General features: G+C 46.3%; 1 protein-coding gene and 1 pseudogene across 1 annotated transcript; one reads left to right on the forward strand and one right to left on the reverse strand.

Moving 5' to 3' along the window:
- Positions 1 to 211: 211 nt before the first annotated feature.
- Positions 212 to 9,504, forward strand: LOC135541469 (zinc finger protein ZXDC-like; annotated as a pseudogene).
- A 2,496-nt stretch (positions 9,505 to 12,000) lies between these two features.
- On the reverse strand, positions 12,001 to 21,938 carry LOC135541008 (cilia- and flagella-associated protein 100-like). Its single transcript, XM_064967155.1, has 11 exons — positions 21,740 to 21,938; positions 20,402 to 20,565; positions 20,146 to 20,226; positions 19,703 to 19,905; positions 19,162 to 19,258; positions 16,087 to 16,129; positions 14,046 to 14,200; positions 13,599 to 13,734; positions 13,145 to 13,347; positions 12,728 to 12,821; positions 12,001 to 12,492 (listed from the first exon to the last, which is right to left on the reverse strand). The coding sequence occupies exons 1-11, from the start codon at positions 21,839 to 21,841 to the stop codon at positions 12,379 to 12,381; spliced, it is 1,392 nt and encodes a 463-aa protein (XP_064823227.1). The 5' UTR covers positions 21,842 to 21,938; the 3' UTR covers positions 12,001 to 12,378.
- Positions 21,939 to 22,150: the final 212 nt, after the last annotated feature.

Below are 22,150 nucleotides of genomic sequence, written 5' to 3' on the forward strand. Positions count from 1 at the left end.
ACACAATCCCCGGTAATTAATAAAAACGTAAAAAATACTGTACTTAATTTTGCTTTCAGAAAATATGCATGACCATGATAATAACATGAATGTAACAAGTATAAATTAAGGCTATTAGGGGCTTTTGAATATGGTTTTGCCGGATCCATTCCACAGTTTACTCCCATTGGGTAGATCAACTGTGGAGTGGCTTCCGGGTCTAATACGCAACATGGCGGGTATTCGGCCAGGTCTGACTGTGAGTGACTCGGAACTGGCTCTGGCTGACAACTGTTCGCTGTCAGAGTTGGGTGTCTCCCTGGAAACGTTCCCAGTCATCAAGCAGGAGAGCCGGAATCTGTGTGCCATAAGCAAAGGAGACTTGGTTTCCCAGCGCCCAGAGGGTTCTTCGGTTGACTGTGACGACTTCCAGCCTGTCAGCATCATCGGCGCTTTGGGACTCTCCAAGAAAGGTGCCTTGGTCACGATGTACTGCTGTCCCCAGCCCGGCTGCCCCAGCACTTTCGACACGTGCCAAAAGCTCAAGATGCACCTTCTTAACCACACCGAGGACCAGAGGCCCTTTAAGTGCACTTTTGAGGGCTGTGGCTGGGCCTTCACCACCTCTTACAAGCACAAACGCCACCTGCAGTCCCACGACAAGGTGCGGCCTCACAAGTGCGAGTGGGAGGGATGCAGCCGCTGTTTCACTACAGTATACAACCTGAAGGCACACGTGAAGCAGCACGACCAGGAGAACGCCTTTGTGTGTGAGATCTGCAGCGAGCGCTTCCGCAGCGCTACCCAGCTGACCAATCACCAGCGGGCCCATTTTGAACCCGAGAGGCGGCACGTTTCCAGGTGAGGCAAATTACTTTTTAGTGTGGTTGAATTTGACTCATGTTTGTGTTTAAGGAAAATACCACTCAAACTATTTTGGTGTTTGTTTCATTAGTCCACTCACTGTTGATACAGTCCTAAAATGTTTTGCATGTCCGACTGGGGAAAAATTCCATGTTGGGAAGGTGGGCATCTTTCTAGAGCTCTGCCTTTCTGACATGATCACTGACATTGTGATTTTACCTTGGTGCTTTCAAGAACAAAAGCAAGAGTGTCACTTGCCACATCAACATGGTGATGTGTTTTGCATTACCATGATGTGTTAAGTGACACTATTGCTGTGTTAAAAACAACCTGGAAATGGTTGACTTCAGTGTGTTCAAGACAACTTTTTTCCCCCCTGAGTACCCAGTTGTATTGAAAGCGCTATTTGCTTCTTGAAAATCCATTATCCCAACTACTTACAGTACCAGTCAAAAGTTTGGACACACCTACTCATTCAAGGTTTTTTTTATTTATTCTTACTGTTTTCTACATTGTAGAATAATAGTGAAGACATCAAAACTATGAAATAACACACATGGACTCATGTAGTAACCAAAAGTGTTAAACAAATTAAAATGTTATATTTGAGATTGCCTTGATGGATTTGCACACTCTTGGCATTCTCTCAACCAGCTTCGTGAGGTAGTCACCTGGAATGCATTTCAATTAACAGGTGCTCCTTGTTAAAAGTTATTTCCTCAATGCGTTTGAGGCAATCAATTGTGTTGTGACAAGGTAGGGGTGGAATACAGAAGATAGCCCTATTTGGTAGTCCAAGTCCCTATTATGGCAAGAACAGGTCAAATAAGCAAAGAGAAATGACAGTCCATCATTGCATCACTTTGAAAGTTTCTTCAAGTGCAGTCGCAAAAACCATCAAGCGCTATGATGAAACTGGCTCTCATTAGGACCAACACACGAAAGGAAGAGCCAGAGTTACCTTTGTTGCAGAGGATTAGTTCATTAGAGTTAACTGCACCTCAGATTGCTGCCCATATAAATGCTTCAGAGTTCAAGTAACAGAAACATCTCAACATCAACTGTTCAGAGGAGACTGTGAATCAGGCCTTCATGGTCGAATTGCTACAAAGAAACTACTACTAAAGGGCACCAATAAGAAGAAGATACTTGCTTGGGCCAAGAAACATGAGCAATGGATATTAGGCTGTCTGTCTGAGTCCAATTTTGAGATTTTTGTTGGTTCAATCTGTCATGTCTTTGTGACGCAGAGTTGGTTAACGGATGATCTCAGATTGTGTAGTTCCTACCGTGAATCATGGAGGAGGTGGTGGTGTGGGGGTGCCTTGCTGGTGACACTGTCAGTGATTTATTTGGAATTCAAGGCACACTTAACCGGCATGGCTACCACAGCATTCTGCAGCGTTATGCCATCCCATCTGGTTTGCACTTAGTCCCACTTTCGTTTGTTTTTCCACAGGACAATGACCCAACACACCTTCAGGCTGTGTAGGGGCTATTTGTTCAAGAATAGCGTGATGGAGGGCTGCATCAGATGACCTGGCCTCCACAATCACCCAACCTCGACCAAATTTAGATGGTTTGGGATGAGTCGGACCGCAGAGTGAAGGAAAAGCAGCCAACAAGTGCTCAGTATATGTGGGAACTCCTTCAAAACTGTGGGAAAATCATTCCAGGTGAAGCTGGTTGAGAGAATGCCAAGAGTGGCTACTTCGAAGAACAAACAATATATTTTGATTTGTTGAAAACATTTTTGGTTACTAGACGACTCCATGTGTGTTATGTCATTGTTTTAATGTCTTCACTATTATTCTAGAATGTAGAAAATAGTACAAATAAAGAAAAACCCTTGAATGAGTAGGTGTGTCCAAACCTTTGACTGATACTGTATATGTAAAACCTTTTGGAACTGTATTAAGTGGACTCATCAAAAAATATAAGTGTGTGTATGTGTGTACTATGTATATATGTATGTGTATGTATGTATGTACAGTATATACACACACACACTGTGAATGTGTATATATACACACTGTGTGAATGTGTATATATACACACTGTGTGTGTGTGTGTGTGTGTGTGTGTGTGTGTGTATACACACACTGTGTGTGTGTGTGTGTGTATACACACACTGTGTGTGTGTGTGTGTGTATACACACACTGTGTGTGTGTGTGTGTGTGTGTGTGTGTGTGTGTGTGTGTGTGTGTGTGTATATATACACACACTGTGTGTGTGTGTGTGTGTATACACACTGTGTGTGTGTGTGTGTGTGTGTGTGTGTGTGTGTATATACGCACACTGTGTGTGTGTGTGTGTGTGCATATATATGGTAGGCTTTGTTACTTTGGTCCCAGCTCTCTGCAGGTCATTCACTAGGTCCCACCGTGTGGTTCTGGGATTTTTGCTCACCGTTCATGTGATCATGTTGACCCCACGGGGCGCGATCTTGCGTGGAGCCCCAGATCGAGGGAGATTATCAGTGGTCTTGTAGGTCTTCCATTTCCTAATAATTGCTCCCACAGTTGATTTCTTCAAACCAAGCTGCTTACCTATTGCAGATTCAGTCTTCCCAGCCTGGTGCAGGTCTACAATTTTGTTTCTGGTGTCCTTTGACAGCTCTTTGGTCTTGGCCATAGTGGAGTTTGGAATGTGACTGTTTGAGGTTGTGGACAGGTGTCTTTAATACTGATAACAAGTTCAAACAGGTGTTATTAATACAGGTAACCAGTGGAGGACAGAGGAGCCTCTTAAAGAAGAAGTTACAGGTCTGTGAGAGCCAGAAATCTTGCTTGTTTGTAGGTGACCAAATACGTATTTTCCACTATAATTTGCAAATAAATTCATTAAAAATCCTACAATGTGATTTTCTGGATTTCTTTCCCTCATTTTGTCTGTCATAGTTGAAGTGTACCTATGATGAAAATTACAGGCCTCTCTCATCTTTTTAAGTCGGAGAACTTGCACAATTGGTGGCTGACTAAGTACTTTTTTGCCCCACTGTACATACTGTGTATATACACGCTGTGTATGTGTATATATATACACACTGTGTATGTGTATATATCTCAAATAAAAAATATATTTTGTTTAACACTTTTTTTGGTTACATGATTCTACATGATGTGTTATTTCCCCCCCCAACTGTTGTTTTCAGGAAGCACGACGACGACAGGTGCTTCACCTGCCCAGAACAGGGCTGTGGAAAGTCCTTCACCCGGGCAGAGCACCTCAAGGGCCACAGCATCACCCACCTGGGCACCAAGCCCTTTGAGTGCCATGTAGATGGTCGGCATCACTCATTTGTGCCACTGTCACTTTTTTTTTAGTGTCTGGTCATTTTATACATGTAGGGTTAATGGAAACCTTTTTACTGTATTGTAGGCTGCAGTGCAAAGTTTTCAGCGAGGAGCAGTCTGTATATCCACTCAAAGAAACACAAGCAGGATGCGGGCAGCCTGAGTACCAGTTGCCCTGTGGCCAAGCACTTCTCCTCCCGCAGTAGCCTGAAGAGCCACATGCTCAAACACCACCACCCCAACCCCGGTACGGAACACACACACTTCCTCAAGAAACACATGCTCAAATACCCCCACTTCCTGTGTAATGACTCTCTCTCCTCCAATCAGACGTGCTGAGCCAGCTGGAGGTCACTCCCACCCTGACCCCCAGCAGCGAGGTCTGCGCCTCCACCACCACAGGAACCGGCTCTGGGGGCGACCAGCTGGCCCACCTGGACCTCAGCTCCCTGTTCTCTGCTGTGCCCGGGGGTCCCGTGCCTGTAGGCACCCGCAGCACAGGGCCTGTGGGTGCCTTCTCCATGGACCTGTCACTGGTCAGCTCGGGAACCGTCGCCATCGACCCTGCCTCGGTTGGCTCAGCCCTGTGCACGTCCGAGCAGGACGCACCGTTGCCAAAGCTTCCCTGGAACCGCTCATTCTTGCGGCCGGCGAAGACATGGTCGGGGGAGTCCTCCCTTCTCGGGGCACCCTCCACCTGGAAGACGTGCAGACGGTCACCCCCGAGGCCCTAGGCTCCCTTACAGTCCTCACCATGCAGGCTGCTAGCTCCTCCGCGGACCACCACATCGTCAGCTCCTCCAGTGCACTGTACCCCGAGCCCTCCCCCTCAACCCTGGCCGTGCCCCCAACCCTGGCTGGAGGGAGCAGGGTTGGCAGCAGGCCGAGGCTGGACTGTGTGGAGGTGCTGGGGCAGCACGAGGCGGACGCTGTGGTGAGTGGCTTACTAAACGAACACTGTGGTGAGTGGCTTACTAAACGAACGCTGTGGTGAGTGGCTTACTAAACGAACGCTGTGGTGAGTGGCTTACTAAACGAACGCTCTGATTACAAGTTGCCCTTCAAAGCACTGACGAGTGGTCTATTCACATAATTAAAAAGAACAGTATCATATTTAATCTAGAGCGATCTGTTTTTGGAATGTGCAGTCTCAGTAGTGTATAACCACAGATCTAGGGTCAGATCTCCCTACCCCAAACCCATTTGACATTGATCCATTTGAGGTCTGACATCCGTTGAGACGCGATGTTGTTGTTTTGTGAGTCACTGCATATTTTTTTAATGCGTCTGTCTTGTAGGAGAGTAGTGGTTCAGCGTGGACCGACGACAGAGCCATCCAGCTGGCCAAGAAGAGGAAACAGAGCGGCCCCACCTGCTCAGGTACATTATAACACACACTCAACTCCGTTATGGGTCTAGTGGAGAAGAGGAAACGGAGCGGCCCCACCTGCTCAGGTACATTATAACACACACTCAACTCCGTTATGGGTCTAGTGGAGAACAGGAAACGGAGCGGCCCCACCTGCTCAGGTACATTATAACACACACTCAACTCCATTATGGGTCTAGTGGAGAAGAGGAAACAGAGCGGCCCCACCTGCTCAGGTACATTATAACACACACTCAACTCCGTTATGGGTCTAGTGGAGAAGAGGAAACAGAGCGGCCCCACCTGCTCAGGTACATTATAACACACACTCAACTCCGTTATGGGTCTAGTGGAGAAGAGGAAACGGAGCGGCCCCACCTGCTCAGGTACATTATAACACACACTCAACTCCGTTATGGGTCTAGTGGAGAAGAGGAAACGGAGCGGCCCCACCTGCTCAGGTACATTATAACACACACTCAACTCCGTTATGGGTCTAGTGGAGAAGAGGAAACGGAGCGGCCCCACCTGCTCAGGTACATTATAACACACACTCAACTCCGTTATGGGTCTAGTGGAGGAGAGTAAACGGAGCGGCCCCACCTGCTCAGGTACATTATAACACACACTCAACTCCGTTATGGGTCTAGTGGAGAAGAGGAAACAGAGCGGCCCCACCTGCTCAGGTACATTATAACACACACTCAACTCTGTTATGGGTCTAGTGGAGAAGAGGAAACGGAGCGGCCCCACCTGCTCAGGTACATTATAACACACACTCAACTCTGTTATGGGTCTAGTGGAGAAGAGGAAACAGAGCGGCCCCACCTGCTCAGGTACATTATAACACACACTCAACTCCGTTATGGGTCTAGTGGAGAAGAGGAAACGGAGCGGCCCCACCTGCTCAGGTACATTATAACACACACTCAACTCCGTTATGGGTCTAGTGGAGAAGAGGAAACAGAGCGGCCCCACCTGCTCAGGTACATTATAACACACACTCAACTCCATTATGGGTCTAGTGGAGAACAGGAACAATTTCTTTGTCGGTTGCATATTGGGCTCACGAGTGGCGCAGCGGTTTAAGGCACTGCATCTCAGCGCAAGAGGCACTACAGTCCCTGGTTCGAATCCAGGCTGTATCACATTCGGCCATGATTGGGAGTCCCATGGGGCGGCGCACAATTGGCCCAGCATCGTCTGGGTTTGGCTGGGGTAGGCTGTCGTTGTAAATAACAATTTGTTCTAAACTGACTTGCCTAGTTAAATAAAAATAAATAAAAGCAACATCCAAGCTAGCATTTTTTTGTTTTCTAGCAGTGCTTATGGAAACTGATTGAACCTGAATTCAAAAGCTGTTTTTATTGTCATTGTCTTCACAGCAAGTTCAGGATATTGCCAGAGGAAGAGTAAAGGTGGGAAGGCCAGCAGCGCCTCAGTGCCAATGATTCCCACAAGCACCCGTTTTGTTGAAGGTTCTGCAGCAGCCAATGGGGGACTGACTATCCGTGACCCTGTCACAGGGGCCCAGTATGTTCAGATACAGCTCCTACAGGTGAGAAGGTTCTCTCACAGCAACATTTAGAATGCTGTTAAAAAAACTTTTTTTTTAGCATTTCTTTCTATAAAGCACAGAGCAGAATACCAAGGTGAAAACATGTATTTACAGGCCAAAATAAGTTTGTGCGTGTGTGTCCGCTGACAGGGGCCACCTGGCTATATGGAGGTTTTTTAGTATCCATGCATCTGACCTTTTGAATGTAATGTGATTTATGGATTCATATAAAGTATTTGTCTGTGTCAGGATGACCCCGCCAGTGAAGGGGACCTAGCCTTCCAGCTGAGCTCCCAGCCTTCCAGCTGAGCTCCCAGCCTTCCAGCTGAGCTCCCAGCCTTCCAGCTGAGCTCCCAGCCTTCCAGCTGAGCTCTCAGCCTTCCAGCTGAGCTCCCAGCCTTCCAGCTGAGCTCCCAGCCTTCCAGCTGAGCTCCCAGCCTTCCAGCTGAGCTCTCAGCCTTCCAGCTGAGCTCCCAGCCTTCCAGCTGAGCTCCCAGCCTTCCAGCTGAGCTCCCAGCCTTCCAGCTGAGCTCCAAGCCTTCCAGCTCCCATTCCCAGCTGACCGTGGACCTGCCAGTCAACATCCTACAGGTGAGTACTCCCCATGAAATCATAAAGGGTAATTTCTTAGCACCATTTCTTATACAGATGTAGAAAATCAACATTTTGAACATATATAGACACTGGTATGGTGCTGGACATCCATTAATGTGAGGTTTTAAAGTGGTGGAGAGTCTCTTTTTAACTGGACAAAACAATGTGTCCTCCATAGGTAGTCAGATATGTAGTGAGCTGCCAGTTTAATTGAAAACCACTGCAATCCTGAAATGGAGATGTTTTAAAAATAAAGATGGAAGAGATTTATGCTAAGCATTTTAGTTAGGTCTGTATTTGAATGTAAGCAATTGAGGTGTGTTTGCCTGTACTATAATTGAGGTGTATTTGCCTGTACTATAATCGGGGTGTATTTGCCTGTACTGTAATCGGGGTGTATTTGCCTGTACTGTAATTGGGGTGTATTTGCCTGTACTGTAATTGGGGTGTATTTGCCTGTACTGTAATTGGGGTGTATTTGCCTGTACTGTAATTGGGGTGTATTTGCCTGTACTGTAATTGGGGTGTATTTGCCTGTACTGTAATTGGGGTGTATTTGCCTGTACTGTAATTGAAGTAGAACTAAATGAGTCGTTTCTGTCTGCCTTTCTTCAGGAACCTCCTGCTATGACGGAGGAAGACAATGGCTCCTAGTTTACAGGAAGCACCATCAACCTGCAGGACCTGGAGTGAGAGGGAGGGGCATGAAAACGTTGGGTTGGGATGAAGTGGAAGCCAGAACCATCAACCTGCAGGACCTGGAGTGAGAGGGAGGGGCATGAAAACGTTGGGTTGGGATGAAGTGGAAGCCAGAACCATCAACCTGCAGGACCTGGAGTGAGAGGGAGGGGCATGAAAACGTTGGGTTGGGATGAAGTGGAAGCCAGAACCATCAACCTGCAGGACCTGGAGTGAGAGGGAGGGGCATGAAAACGTTGGGTTGGGATGAAGTGGAAGCCAGAACCATCAACCTGCAGGACCTGGAGTGAGAGGGAGGGGCATGAAAACGTTGGGTTGGGATGAAGTGGAAGCCAGAACCATCAACCTGCAGGACCTGGAGTGAGAGGGAGGGGCATGAAAACGTTGGGTTGGGATGAAGTGGAAGCCAGAACCATCAACCTGCAGGACCTGGAGTGAGAGGGAGGGGCATGAAAACGTTGGGTTGGGATGAAGTGGAAGCCAGAACCATCAACCTGCAGGACCTGGAGTGAGAGGGAGGGGCATGAAAACGTTGGGTTGGGATGAAGTGGAAGCCAGAACCATCAACCTGCAGGACCTGGAGTGAGAGGGAGGGGCATGAAAACGTTGGGTTGGGATGAAGTGGAAGCCAGAACCATCAACCTGCAGGACCTGGAGTGAGAGGGAGGGGCATGAAAACGTTGGGTTGGGATGAAGTGGAAGCCAGAACCATCAACCTGCAGGACCTGGAGTGAGAGGGAGGGGCATGAAAACGTTGGGTTGGGATGAAGTGGAAGCCAGAACCATCAACCTGCAGGACCTGGAGTGAGAGGGAGGGGCATGAAAACGTTGGGTTGGGATGAAGTGGAAGCCAGAACCATCAACCTGCAGGACCTGGAGTGAGAGGGAGGGGCATGAAAACGTTGGGTTGGGATGAAGTGGAAGCCAGAACCATCAACCTGCAGGACCTGGAGTGAGAGGGAGGGGCATGAAAACGTTGGGTTGGGATGAAGTGGAAGCCAGAACCATCAACCTGCAGGACCTGGAGTGAGAGGGAGGGGCATGAAAACGTTGGGTTGGGATGAAGTGGAAGCCAGAACCATCAACCTGCAGGACCTGGAGTGAGAGGGAGGGACATGAAAACGTTGGGGTGGGATGAAGTGGAAGCCAGAACCATCAACCTGCAGGACCTGGAGTGAGAGGGAGGGGCATGAAAAGGTTGGGTTGGGATGAAGTGGAAGCCAGAACCATCAACCTGCAGGACCTGGAGTGAGAGGGAGGGGCATGAAAACGTTGGGTTGGGATGAAGTGGAAGCCAGAACCATCAACCTGCAGGACCTGGAGTGAGAGGGAGGGGCATGAAAACGTTGGGTTGGGATGAAGTGGAAGCCAGAACCATCAACCTGCAGGACCTGGAGTGAGAGGGAGGGGCATGAAAAAGTTGGGTTGCGATGAAGTGGAAGCCAGAACCATCAACCTGCAGGACCTGGAGTGAGAGGGAGGGGCATGAAAAAGTTGGGTTGGGATGAAGTGGAAGCCAGAACCAAATGCACCTTGGGAAGAATTGAATGATAAATTAAATGAACATTTACATTTTGGGACTTTTTTTCTTCTCACTATTTACTGTATTTCTGAAATCTTGTTTGTACCACAATCATGATTGCGAGAAAGACACGTTGTCTGTCTTTTTAAAGAGAGACTGTCGTTTTGCACATCCAGTAGGTCCCTCGTGTCTCTTGTCAAACTGTGACGTGTTGTCAGTCTCAGCTACATTGCCATGTTCTAGACACTGTGCTGTTGTCAGAGCTTCTGTCTAATAATGCCTTACAGACATGATGTATTATACTCATCCATTTAGCAGACGCTTTCTGTTTGTTAGACTTATGTAGCTTTAACTTTTTGGTGGTGGGCAGGGTAAGATATATTTTATGTGTCATATGAGCTACGTAGGAATGAGACGTATGCGTTCCATGTTCAAAATGTTGCCGGTCCACTTGTTTATAATATCTTTAATGCTTATCTATATGTGACAACTTCCATCTAGTTATTTATTAGCCTTGTTTTACAAAATAGCTGAATCCAATCGCCAGGAGATTAAATAAAAGATTGAAGCAAAATTCTACATTTATTTTGTACAATAAGCCTAGTTTTGTGTTATGACTTCATACTGATTTATGAGCACAGGTTCGTGCCGTCGGGGACATCTTCGTGGGCTACACTCGGCCTTGTCTCAGGATAGTAAGTTGGTGGTTGAAGTTATCCCTCAAGTGGTGTGGGGGCTGTGCATTGGCAATGTGGGTGGGATTATATCCTGCCTGTTTGGCCCTGTGCAGGGGTATCGTCGGACGGGGCCACAGTGTCTCCCGACCCCTCCTGTCTCAGCCTCCGGTATTTATGTTGCAATAGTTTGTGTCGGGGGGCTAGAGTCAGTCTGTTCTTATCTGGTGTCCTGTGTGAATTTAAGTATGCTCTCTAATTCTCTTTCTCTTGGAGGGCCTGAGCCCTAGGACCATGCCTCAGGACTACCTGGCCTGATGACTCCTTGCTGTCCCCAGTCCATCTGGTCATGCTGCCGCTCCAGTTTCAACTGTTCTGTCTGCAGCTATGGAACCCTGACCTGTTCACCGAACGTGCTACCTTGTCCCAGACCTGCTGTTTTCAACTCTCTAGAGACAGCAGGAGCGGTAGAGATACTCTGAATGATCGGCTATGAAAAGCCAACTGACATTTACTCCTGAGGTGTTGACCTGTTGCACCCTCGACAACCACTGTGATTATTATTATTTGACCCTGCTGGTCATCTATGAACATTTGAACATCTTGGCCATGTTCTGTTATAATCTCCACCCGGCACAGCCAGAAGAGGACTGGCCACCCCTCATAGCCTGGTTCCTCTCTAGGTTTCTTCCTAGGTTCCGGCCTTTCTAGGGAGTTTTCCCTAGCCACTGTGCTTCTACACCTGTATTGCTTGCTGTTTGGGATTACCCCGTTTTCTCCCCAATTTTTATGGTATCCAATTGTTTTAGTAGCTACTATCTTGTCTCATCGCTACAACTCCTGTACGGGCTTGGGAGAGACGAAGGTTGAAAGTCATGTGTCCTCCGATACAAAACACAACCAAGCCGCACTGCCTCTTAACACAGTGCGCATCCAACCCGTAAGCCAGCTGCACCAATGTGTCGGAGGAAACACCGTGCACCTGGCAACCTTGGTTGGCGCGCACTGCGCCCAGCCCGCCACAGGAGTCACTAGTGCGCGATGAGACAAGGATATCCCTACCGGCCAACCCCACCCTAACCCGGGTGACGCTAGGCCAATTGTGCGTCGCCCCACGGACCTCCCGGTTGCGGCCGGTTATGACAGAGCCTGGGCAGGAACCCAGAGTCTCTGGTGTCACTGCTGGCGCTGCAGTACAGCGCTCTTGACCACTGCGCCACCCGGGAGGCCCCCAGTTTGGGATTTTATGCTGGGTTTCTGTACAGCACTTTGACATCAGCTGATGTAAGAAGGGCTTTATAAATAAATTTGATTTTATATCTGGCTCTCCTGTTTTCACTGTTATATAGATTTTAGGTTCCTATTGAATTCCCCAAAGAGGCTAGAGTAGTCAGTCCATATAACTGCTATTCACATATAAGGTAATAGATGAAGATGTGTAAGAATAAAAATAAGAATAATATGGTATGGCAAAATATTGTAATTTAAATCTGGTATGTTAAAATAATCAAATTCTATGAAATGTGTGGGGAGAGCACTGTCCATCTGCCTCAATGCCCTCCACCAAAACAAAGTCCACGTGCTCCACACCACCTCAAAAAAAACTCCATCCAGTCCCAAAGAAGTAGGACCTATCCCATCATGTGACATGACCAGTGCCCAATAGGGTCATTGTAAAAGCCATACTTATACCCGTCATACCCAATTATTAAAAAAGTCAGTATTTACAGTGAGTCAGTCACAGCCCCACATTAGGCCAAAACAGAGATGAAAGGAGTTCCGGTCAGTTGTGGCGTTTGGGGCCGTGTTGTGACTTGGCCCTTTACGTGAAGAAGTAGAGCTGCTCCTCTTTCTCCTTGTCTGAGATGTCATACACCTGACTGGTCTTCAGCTTGCGGGCAGGGCGCTGTGATCTAGCCATCAGTTTCTTGCCAGTCTGGAGAAAAAGGCCTTATGTTAGCATCGGCAAATAAAGAGAACACAATGGTATGGTTTCTTTAGTACAATTATATGAAATTAACTCATGACATTTATCAAATTTTATTGTATTAAAACAGCCCACTTGGTAATTAAACCAATGGCTTAGTTATGCAATAACTCAGTTAGCCTATAGGCATCTAATGACAATGTAATTGTAATTGTGTAGTATTGAGGCAGATTGTGTGACTGACTGTTTTCTTGACGTCAGCCTGGGCTCTCTCCAGGGCCCTCTTCAGCCTCTCTTCCTGGTGCTGCTTGTCCTGATGCATCTTCTCATCACGCAGCCTGGGGAAGGGATGGAGGAAGTGATTATAAGGGGGAAAGAGAAGGGTAGATTAATTGAATCTAAACAACTAGATACGCTTCAAACTAAAAAAGAAATAATCTGCTCTGGTACTCAGCACATGGAACATGAAATGTAACAGGGCCCAAGTCCAATTGCACAGACCTGAGTTTCTTCCTCTGCATCAACTAACCACGTTCATGAACTAACCAAAGGCAACTAGGCAAAGTTTAAAGCCTAAGGACCTAGAGATTTAAATGGAATAGGGCCAAAGTGACTAGCCTATTTGACGGTCCTACGAGGCTGCGTGCCAGCTCTTGCGTACCTGAACCTCCTCTCCTTTTCCTTGGCCCTCTCGGCCAGCACCAGCCGCTCCTTGGGGACGATCTCCACCTTCTCCAGCAGCTCGTCCAGGCGACTCTCGATGGCTTTCAGCATCTGCAGCGTGCTCAGGTTGGCCTCGCTGTCGCCCACGCAGCCCCGGTACACCTCCTCTACCTTAACGCCCAGGGAGTCAAACATACCCTCCTTCAGAGTAGAGGGAGAGAGAGGAGAAAGAACAAGAGAGTGAAATATCTGTGTGATCTAAGGCCAATGACTGGCACACTACTGGTATTAGCATGTCCTCTGATTCTCTGCGTAACTCCCAGTGACCTCTCCCATTTCCTGCTTTGGGTAAAAGTTGTCCGTAGTCACAGATCTAGGATCTGCTTACTTCCCCAAAATCCTACCATCAACCATGTACTCTAAACTGACCTTAGATCAACTTTTTTTCCTACCTGGTCGTCCGCCTTGTACTTCCCAAAGTTGAAGAGGCGGGCCCTCAGCTCCAGCTCGGCAGCCCGTTCCCTCTCCCTCTGGATGGTGTGGGTCATGATGTCTATCTGCTGGGTCAGCTGGTTGGTCTCCACCTCCCTTCAGAGAGGGGGATGTGTGCACACAAATAGAAACAAATACAAGTGAGGAAAGAGAGAAGGAACTATAGAGGGTAGAGTGTTGCCATAAAACCTTGGTCTTGTCAATGTCAGTCAACGACATTTCTCGTCGTCCTTTTTATAAGTGAAGTTCGACTGTACGAGCCCCACATTACGTAGAGATCAACTCTGCTATACCATTGAGTTCTAGCCTATCTACAATAACTATAGTAGTCTACATTCACTTTCAACTTGGCCCTCACTTCCCTCTCTATCTACCTCTGACCTCTAACCCCTGCAGACCTTTCTTACATCTTCTTGCGGTTGTAGTCCATGACCTGTCGGAACTCCTCCTGGGCGTCTTCGGTCTCCCTGGAGTTCTGGATCAGAGAGAGGTTCTGCTCCTCCAGCTCTGTCAGCAGCTCCAGCAGCTGCCTGGGGTCCCTGAAGTACAGCGCCGGGTCCTCCTGCAAGGGCAACAAACACCACATACAGGTGACATACTTATTTCGGGGTAAGTGGAAAACAAAAGGTAAAGTTTATAAAACATTTAAGAGAAAGATATCCTTTAACAGAAAGCTAGCTGGCCTAAATGCGAGTAATGGGGTTTGAGTTCGGCATTGTCAGATTTGGGGCTGGTTTTCCCAGATTAATCCTAGTCATGCTCTCTTAAAAATAAAGGTTAAAGTTGAAACCAAATAAGGTTTCTAAGAGCAAATCCATATGGGGAACCATTTTAGGTTCTCTGAAGAAACTTAAATTAGATGGTTATGTGAAGAACCATACAAAACTCCAGTTAGAAACAAAAACCAGCAATGTTTCAGCCCTCAAGAACCGGAATTGAATAGTCCTGCTGTAGGGTCTTGCTCCTTATTTGTATAATTCCCAGGGTGCCTTTCAAGTGAGTTTTAGAGTTACGATTACCACCCATGACTGGGTTTGCTGGTGACAGAGACACTGTTGTTGCATAAATTCATTTTCATTACTGTGGTCTTTACCAAGTGAGATACTTTATGAGAATACCTAAAGGATTTCAACCAGAACAATCATTTCAGTAACAGAATACCTAAAGGATTTCAACCAGAACAATCATTTCAGTAACAGAATACCTAAAGGATTTCAACCAGAACAATCATTTCAGTAACAGAATACCTAAAGGATTTCAACCAGAACAATCACTTCAGTAACAGAATACCTAAAGGATTTCAACCAGAACAATCATTTCAGTAACAGAATACCTAAAGGATTTCAACCAGAACAATCATTTCAGTAACCGGTTAATAAGTCCAAGTAACAGATTGGATTAGTTTAGAAAAGTCTTATTTATATTTGAGTAGCATAAGATTGATCTATTAACTAATGTACATGCAAAAAACAATATTGAAACAAGCAATTCTAAGCATCTACCTGCAATAGAGCATGCTTGGAAAAATGATAATGATGGGAGTGGTTTTGGTCCAACTCTGGTTTTTAACACCAACAAGGGGGTTCTTTTACACCACTAAGAGTCAATTGAACTCTTTGCAGTATTAATTCATTAATACTTTAGGTGTAATTAATTAATTACACCGAATAAGCAACAGTAGTTATCAGTAGTTATCAGTGGCCAATTTGCTGTGTGCTAGGAAAGGGAGACATCCGCAGGCTTTTCAAGAATTGTGAAAAACCGTAGATGCCACGCCAAGAAAACAGACACTTTCAAAGGTTCTTTATCGGGCAAGTGTTCTCTAAGGAACATTAAGAGCTGAGGAAGAACCATTTAAGAACCTTCACCTTTTTCAGTGTGGAGTAGATATTTTAAGTAGACCTGGGTTCAAATACATGTGTATTTGAGTATCTGGTATTCCATTTTATTACTTTTATTTGATTATTTGAATGGTTATGTGTTAAAAACCAAATAGTCTACCAAATTATAATTGAGAGTATTTTCAAATACCTATTTCAAATACTATTTTAAAATACCTGGGTTAAATGCATGGGAGTGTATTTGAGTCAGTGTATTAGTGTTTTCAAATACTTTCCAAGTGTATTTCCAAAAATAAAAAAAAGTAAAATATGCAACTACTTTTATCAAATAAAAGATATCTGAATACTTACTCTGAATGTATGTGAAAGTAGTTGAGATATTTTAAATAGTATTTCAACTTTACATTGAGCTTGCTTTTTAGGCCTGGGGCTTAATCTGTGTCCAGAAAACCAGCCCATTACATGTTCTGTCAAATTCAGGCTGTATTCACATTTTATTCAAACCGTCTCATTCATAACATTCTGGTGTCAGCTTATCGATGGCTGAAATTTGCCAGAAAGCAGTTGTCTTCCAGCGTAATTCTGATCTTCTAAAGTTGAAACTAACCTCATATTCAGAGCTGTCAGTCTTCAGCTCTGCCACAGGGTTCCTGAAAAGACAGGAATTCAGCACTATAGCAACAATTAGAGCATATAACATGGTCATCACTTTTCTTATTTATTTTATTTAACCTTTATTTAGACAAGTCAGTTAAGAACAAATTTTTATCATTGTATTAGTCACGTGCTGAATACAACAGGTGTAGACCTTACCGTGAAATGCTTACTTACAAGCCCCTAACCAACAATGCAGTTAAAAAATATGACTAAGAAATAAAAGTAACAAGTAGTTAAAGAGCAGCAGTAAAATAACAATAGCGAGAATATATACAGGGGGTACCGGTACAGAGTCAATGTGTGGGGGAACAGGTTAGTCGAGGTAATTGAGGTACATGAACATGTAGGTAGAGTAATTAAAGTGATAGTCAATAACAGAGAATAGCAGTGGTGTAAAGGAGGGGGGGGGGGGGGCAATGCAAATAGTCTGGGTAGCCATTTGATTAGATGTTCAGGAGTCTTATGGCTTGGGGGTAGAAGCTGTTTAGAAGCCTCTTGGACCAAGACTTGGTGCTCCGGTACTGTTTGCCGTGCGGTAGTAGAGAGAACAGTCTATTACTTGGGTGGCTGGAGTCTTTGACAATTTTTAGGGGCTTCCTCTGACACCTCCTGGTAGAGAGGTCCTGGATGGCAGGAAGCTTAGCCCAAGTGATGTACTGGGCCGTACGCACTACCCTCTGTAGTACCTTGCGATCGGAGGCCGAGCAGTTGCCATACCAGGCAGTGATGCAACCAGTCAGGATGCTCTTGATGGTGCAGCTGTAGAACCTTTTGAGGATCTGAGGACCCATGCCACATCTTTTCAGTCTCCTGAGAGGGAATAGTGTTTGTCTTGCCCTCTTCATGACTGTCTTGGTGTGTTTGGACCATTCTAGTTTGTTGGTGATGTGGACACCAAGGAACTTGAAGCTCTCAACCTGCTCCACTACAGCCCCGTTGATGAGAATGAGGGCGTGCTCGGTCCTCTTTTTCCTGTAGTCCACAATCTCCTTTGTCTTGATCACGTTGAGGGAGAGGTTGTTGTCCTGGCACCACACGGCCAGGTCTCTGACCACCTCCCAATAGGCTGTCTGATAGTTGTCGGTGATCAGGCCTACCACTGTTGTGTCGTCTGCAAACTTAATGATGGTGTTGGAGTCGTGCCTGGCCATGCAGTCGTGGGTGAACAGGGAGTACAGGAGGGGACCAAGCACGCACTCCTGGGGAGCTCTAGTGTCGAGGATCAGCGAGGCAGATGTGTTGCTACCTACCCTTTCCACCTGGGGATGGCCAGTCAGGAAGTCCAGGATCCAGTTGCAGAGGGAGGTGTTTAGTCCCAGGGTCCTTACCTTATTGAAGAGCTTTGAGGGACACTATGGTGTTGAACGCTGAGCTGTGGTCAATGAATAGCATTCTCACATTTGTGTTCCTTTTGTCCAGGTGGTAAAGGGCAGTGTGGAGTGTAATAGAGATTGCATCATCTGTGGATCTGTGGATCTGTTGGGGCGGTATGCAAATTGGAGTGGGTCTAGGGTTTCTGAGATAATGGTGTTGATGTGAGCCATGACCAGCCTTTCAAAGCACTTCATAGCTACAGATGTGAGTGCTACGGGTCGGTAGTCAGTTAGTCAGGTTACCTTAGTCCCTGTGCCCAAGTACACTATGTTGTAGGATTGTGTCACTGGGCAGCTCTCGGCTGTACATGCCTTTGTAGTCTGTAATGGTTTGCAAGCCCTGCCACATCCGATGAACGTCGGAGCTGGTGTAGTATGATTCGATCTTAGTTCAGTATTGACACTTTGCCTGTTCGATGGTTTGTTGGAGGGCATAGCGGGATTTCTTAAAAGCTTCCTGGTTAGAGTCCCGCTCCTTGAAAGCGGCAGCTCTGGCCTTTAGCTCAATGCGGATGTTGCCTGTAATCCATGGCTTCTGCTGGTTGGGGTATGTAGTACGCTCACTGTGGGGACGACATCATCGATGCACTTATTGATGAAGCCAATGACTGATGTGGTGTATTCCTCAATGCCATTGGAAGAATCCCGGAACATATTCCAGTCTGTGATAGCAAAACAGTCCTGTAGCTCAGCATCTGCTTCTTCTGACCACTTGTTTTATTGACCGAGTCACTGGTGCTTCCTGCTTTAATTTTATATCGATAAACAGGAATCAGGAGGATAGGATTATGGTCAGATTTGAACAATGGAGGGTGAGGTAGAGATTTGTACATGTCTCTGTGTGTGGAGTAAAGGTTGTCTAGAGTTTTTTTTCCCTCTGGATGGACATTTAACATGCTGCTAGAAATTTGGTAAAACAGATTTAAGTTTCCCTGCATTAAAGTCCCTGTCCACCAGGAGTGTCGCCTCTGGATGAGCGATTTCCTGTTTGCTTATGGAGGTATACAGCTCATTGAGTGCAGTCTTAGTGCCAACATCGGTCTGTGGTGGTATGTAGACAGCTACGAAAAATACATATGAAAACTCTCTAGGTAGATAGTGTGGTCTACAGCTTATCATGAGATACTCTAACTCAGGCGAGCAAAACCTTGAGACTTCCTTAGATATCATGAACCAGCTGTTGTTTACATATATGCAGTCTGCCACCCCTCGTCTTGTCAGACGCCGCTGTTCTATCGTGCCGATACAGAGTATAACGAGCCAGCTGTATGTTAATAATGTCATCGTTCAGCCACGACTCCGTGAAGCATAAGATATTACAGTTTTAAAATCCCTTTGGTAGTTTAATCTTCCTCGCAGGTGATTGCATGTTAGTCGTGGCTGGTGAGTAATCACTGTTCTGATGTCCAGAAGTTATTTTCGGTCATAAGAGACGGTAGCAGCAACATTATGTACAAAATAAGTTAAAAATAAGTTACAAACAATGCAAAAGAACAAACTTAAAAACACAATGGGTTAGGAGCACGTAAAACGTCAGCCATCTCCTCCGGCGCCGTCTTCCACTTATTTACAATGACTTGCACACACACGCACGTGAGCACACACACACACCATACACATACATACATACGTACATACACACAAACACTCACAATTTGTCACTCCGACTGGTCGACTGTCTAGAGGGGGTCCTAGCATCCCGGATAGGTGGCAGCTCTCGGCCCACAAAGGACTCTTTACTGTCCGTAGCTGTGTGTGTGTGTGTGTGTGTGTGTGTGTGTGTGTGTGTGTGTGTGTGTGTGTGTGTGTGTGTGTGTGTGTGTGTGTGTGTGGGAGAGATAGAGGGGCAGAGAAAGAGAGATCAACAAAGATAGAGAGAGAGATAGACAGAGTGAGAGGGACAGAGTGAGAGGGATAGAGATAGAGGGACAGAGATAGAGGGACAGAGTGAGAGGGACAGAGTGAGAGGGACAGAGTGAGAGGGACAGAGTGAGAGGGACAGAGTGAGAGGGACAGAGTGAGAGGGACAGAGTGAGAGGGACAGAGTGAGAGGGACAGGGATAGTGGGACAGAGTGAGAGGGACAGAGATAGCGAGACAGAGAGAGAGACTTATAAAAGGTAACTTTAGTGTAGACACAATAGAGTATCACATCCTGTATGTTTTATAACAAACACTAAGAAAGAACACATACTAGTACGTCTTTTCGGAGTAGCCCTCTCATCTTTGTCTTTCTCTTTGGGCTTGTCCTTGGTGGCAGACTTGGTGGCAGACTTGAGTTTAAGTGTCTTGGCCTTGCCCCTATGTGCCTCTTGCCACTCTAGAGGGGACAGCTTGAAGAGGAACTCCTTGTGCATCTTGAACTCCTTTATGATGTCCTCAAACTTAGAGATGTCACTGCAGGGGGAGAGCACGCACGCACACAAACGAACGAAGGCATGAACATGTGCACACACACACATCCTTGAGATATCAATGCATGATGTACGTGTATATCATGTATGTTATAGTTGATTTACAGCTACAGTTCCAATATTATGAGGTAGGAGGCCATGCCCATCTTAGCTGTAATGCTCTGTGTGTTACCCACTTCTTAATGGTCACCATCTTAGCTATAATGCTCTGTGTGTTACCCACCTCTTAATGGTCACCATCCTGGTTGTGATCCTCTTGATCTCAGACATCTTCTCCATTTTCAATTTGGTCTCCAACTCAGCACTGTGCAAAATGGAGACACTATGTAACTTTAAGAAGACAATACATTGGACATACTATACATCTAACACATTGTTAGTTACACTTTGATGTCCTCCACTGACTTTTCTATAGAGCTCTACGTGTTGGGGTTTGGGTTAGTGTTACGTTGTGAGAATGTTATTTGTCGGTTACTTACACTTTGATGGCCTCCACAGAGTTCTTGTCGTTCTCTTTAAGGAATTGGTCAAATATGATGGCGTCGTCTTCTAGGAACTGCTGGGCGTGCGTCAGCTTCCTCTCCTCCGCCGCTGCCACTTTCTCTAGCTGCTCGATCTCTCCACGCTTCACCGCCAGGGAGTACTGAGAGAGAGGGTTGGGGAGAAAGAAAGAGATGGGGGAGAGAGAGAGGGTTGGGGAGAGAGAGAGATGGGGGAGAGAGAGAGGGTTGGGGGAGAGAGAGAGGGTTGGGGGAGAGAGAGAGGGTTGGGGGAGAGAGAGAGGGTTGGGGAGAGAGAGAGATGGGGGAGAGAGAGAGGGTTGGAGAGAGAGAGATGGGGGAGAGAAAGAGAGAGGGTTGGGAGAGAGAGAGAGGGTTGGGGATAGAGAGCGAGAGAGAGGGTTGGGGAGAGAGAAAGGGTTGGGGAGAGAGAGAGAGAGTTGGGGAGAGAGAGAGGGTTGGGGAGAGAGAGAGGGTTGGGGAGAGAGAGAGAGAGGGTTGGGGAGAGAGAGAGAGAGGGGTTGGGGAGAGAGAGAGAGAGTTGGAGAGAGAGAGTTGGAGAGTTGGAGAGAGAGAGGGTTGGGGAGAGAGAGAGAGAGAGTTGGGGGGAGAGAGAGAGAGAGAGAGAGAGTTGGGGAGAGAGAGAGAGAGTTGGGGAGAGAGAGAGAAAGTTGGGGAGAGAGAGAGAGAGAGTTGGGGAGAGAGAAAGAGAGAGTTGGGGAGAGAGAGAGAGAGAGAGAGTTGGGGATAGAGAGAGAGAGAGAGAGAGAGAGATGGGGGAGAGAGAGAGAGAGAGAGAGAGATGGGGGAGATATGGATGAGGAGGAACATACCGGGATGGATGGATAGCAGTGGAGGCTGCTGAGGAGAGAACAGCTCATAATAAAGTCTAGAATGGAGCCAATGGAATGGTATCAAACCATATGTTTCATGTATTTGATGCCTTTCCACCTGCTCCGCTCCAGCCGTTACCAAGAGTCCGTCCTCCCCAATTAAGTTGCCACCAACCTCCTGTGATGATAGATAGATAGATAGATAGATAGATAGATAGATAGATAGATAGATAGATAGATAGATAGATAGATAGAAGTAGGTGGAGAATCCCAGAAACATGTGGGAGGTGGAGAAAGCTTGTATTGACTGTACCTACACATGGGCTAGCCTTCACTAGAGAACCAATAAAGACAATGAATACATAACAATTACATTATCAATTGTGTAAAGACCGAATATTTGCAAACACATTCCAGTTGTAGTCGATCAAGATCATAACATGATTACCAGGTCAGTTTATATGGACTGTTGTTCCCTTCTTACCTCCAACAGAAACATCTCCTTTTTCTGGTTGATAAACTCATTTATGCTCTCTTTGTCTATATTACAATCTGAGGAGAAACGGTAGGGTTGGTTACACAGCATGACATTGTTAAACGATGGGACTGAGGTTGAGTATAGAGTCAAAGAGCCAATGACAAAGGCTTTTGATTTTCCATAAGAATGATTTTAGTTGTATCAATGACTTCAGTGCAAGCCTTTGTGTTTAGACCTGCACTGTATGTGTGTGTAGACCTAAAGTGTGTGTTAACATGTACACTGAGTGTACAAAACATAAGAAAAACCTTGCTAATATTGAGTTGCATCCCCGTTTGCCTTCAGAACAGCCTAAATTCGTCAGGACATGGACTCTACAAGGTGTTGAAAGTGTTCCACAGGCATGGTGGCCCATGT

Source organism: Oncorhynchus masou, chromosome 6, assembly GCF_036934945.1.
Source record: "Oncorhynchus masou masou isolate Uvic2021 chromosome 6, UVic_Omas_1.1, whole genome shotgun sequence".
In the NCBI taxonomy this organism is placed as follows: Eukaryota; Metazoa; Chordata; class Actinopteri; order Salmoniformes; family Salmonidae; genus Oncorhynchus; species Oncorhynchus masou.

What these genes read in the sequence shown, in the direction of transcription:
- LOC135541008 (XM_064967155.1), bottom strand. Translation starts at nt 21,841, where the DNA reads ATGCTGTGTAACCAACCCTACCGTTTCTCCTCAGATTGTAATATAGAC. An exon ending in TCTGTGGAGGCCATCAAAGT is followed by an intron (nt 20,227 to 20,401) that starts GTAAGTAACCGA and finishes CATTTTGCACAG; the next exon opens with TGCTGAGTTGGAGACCAAAT. An exon ending in AGTACAAGGCGGACGACCAG is followed by an intron (nt 13,348 to 13,598) that starts GTAGGAAAAAAA and finishes TCTACTCTGAAG; the next exon opens with GAGGGTATGTTTGACTCCCT.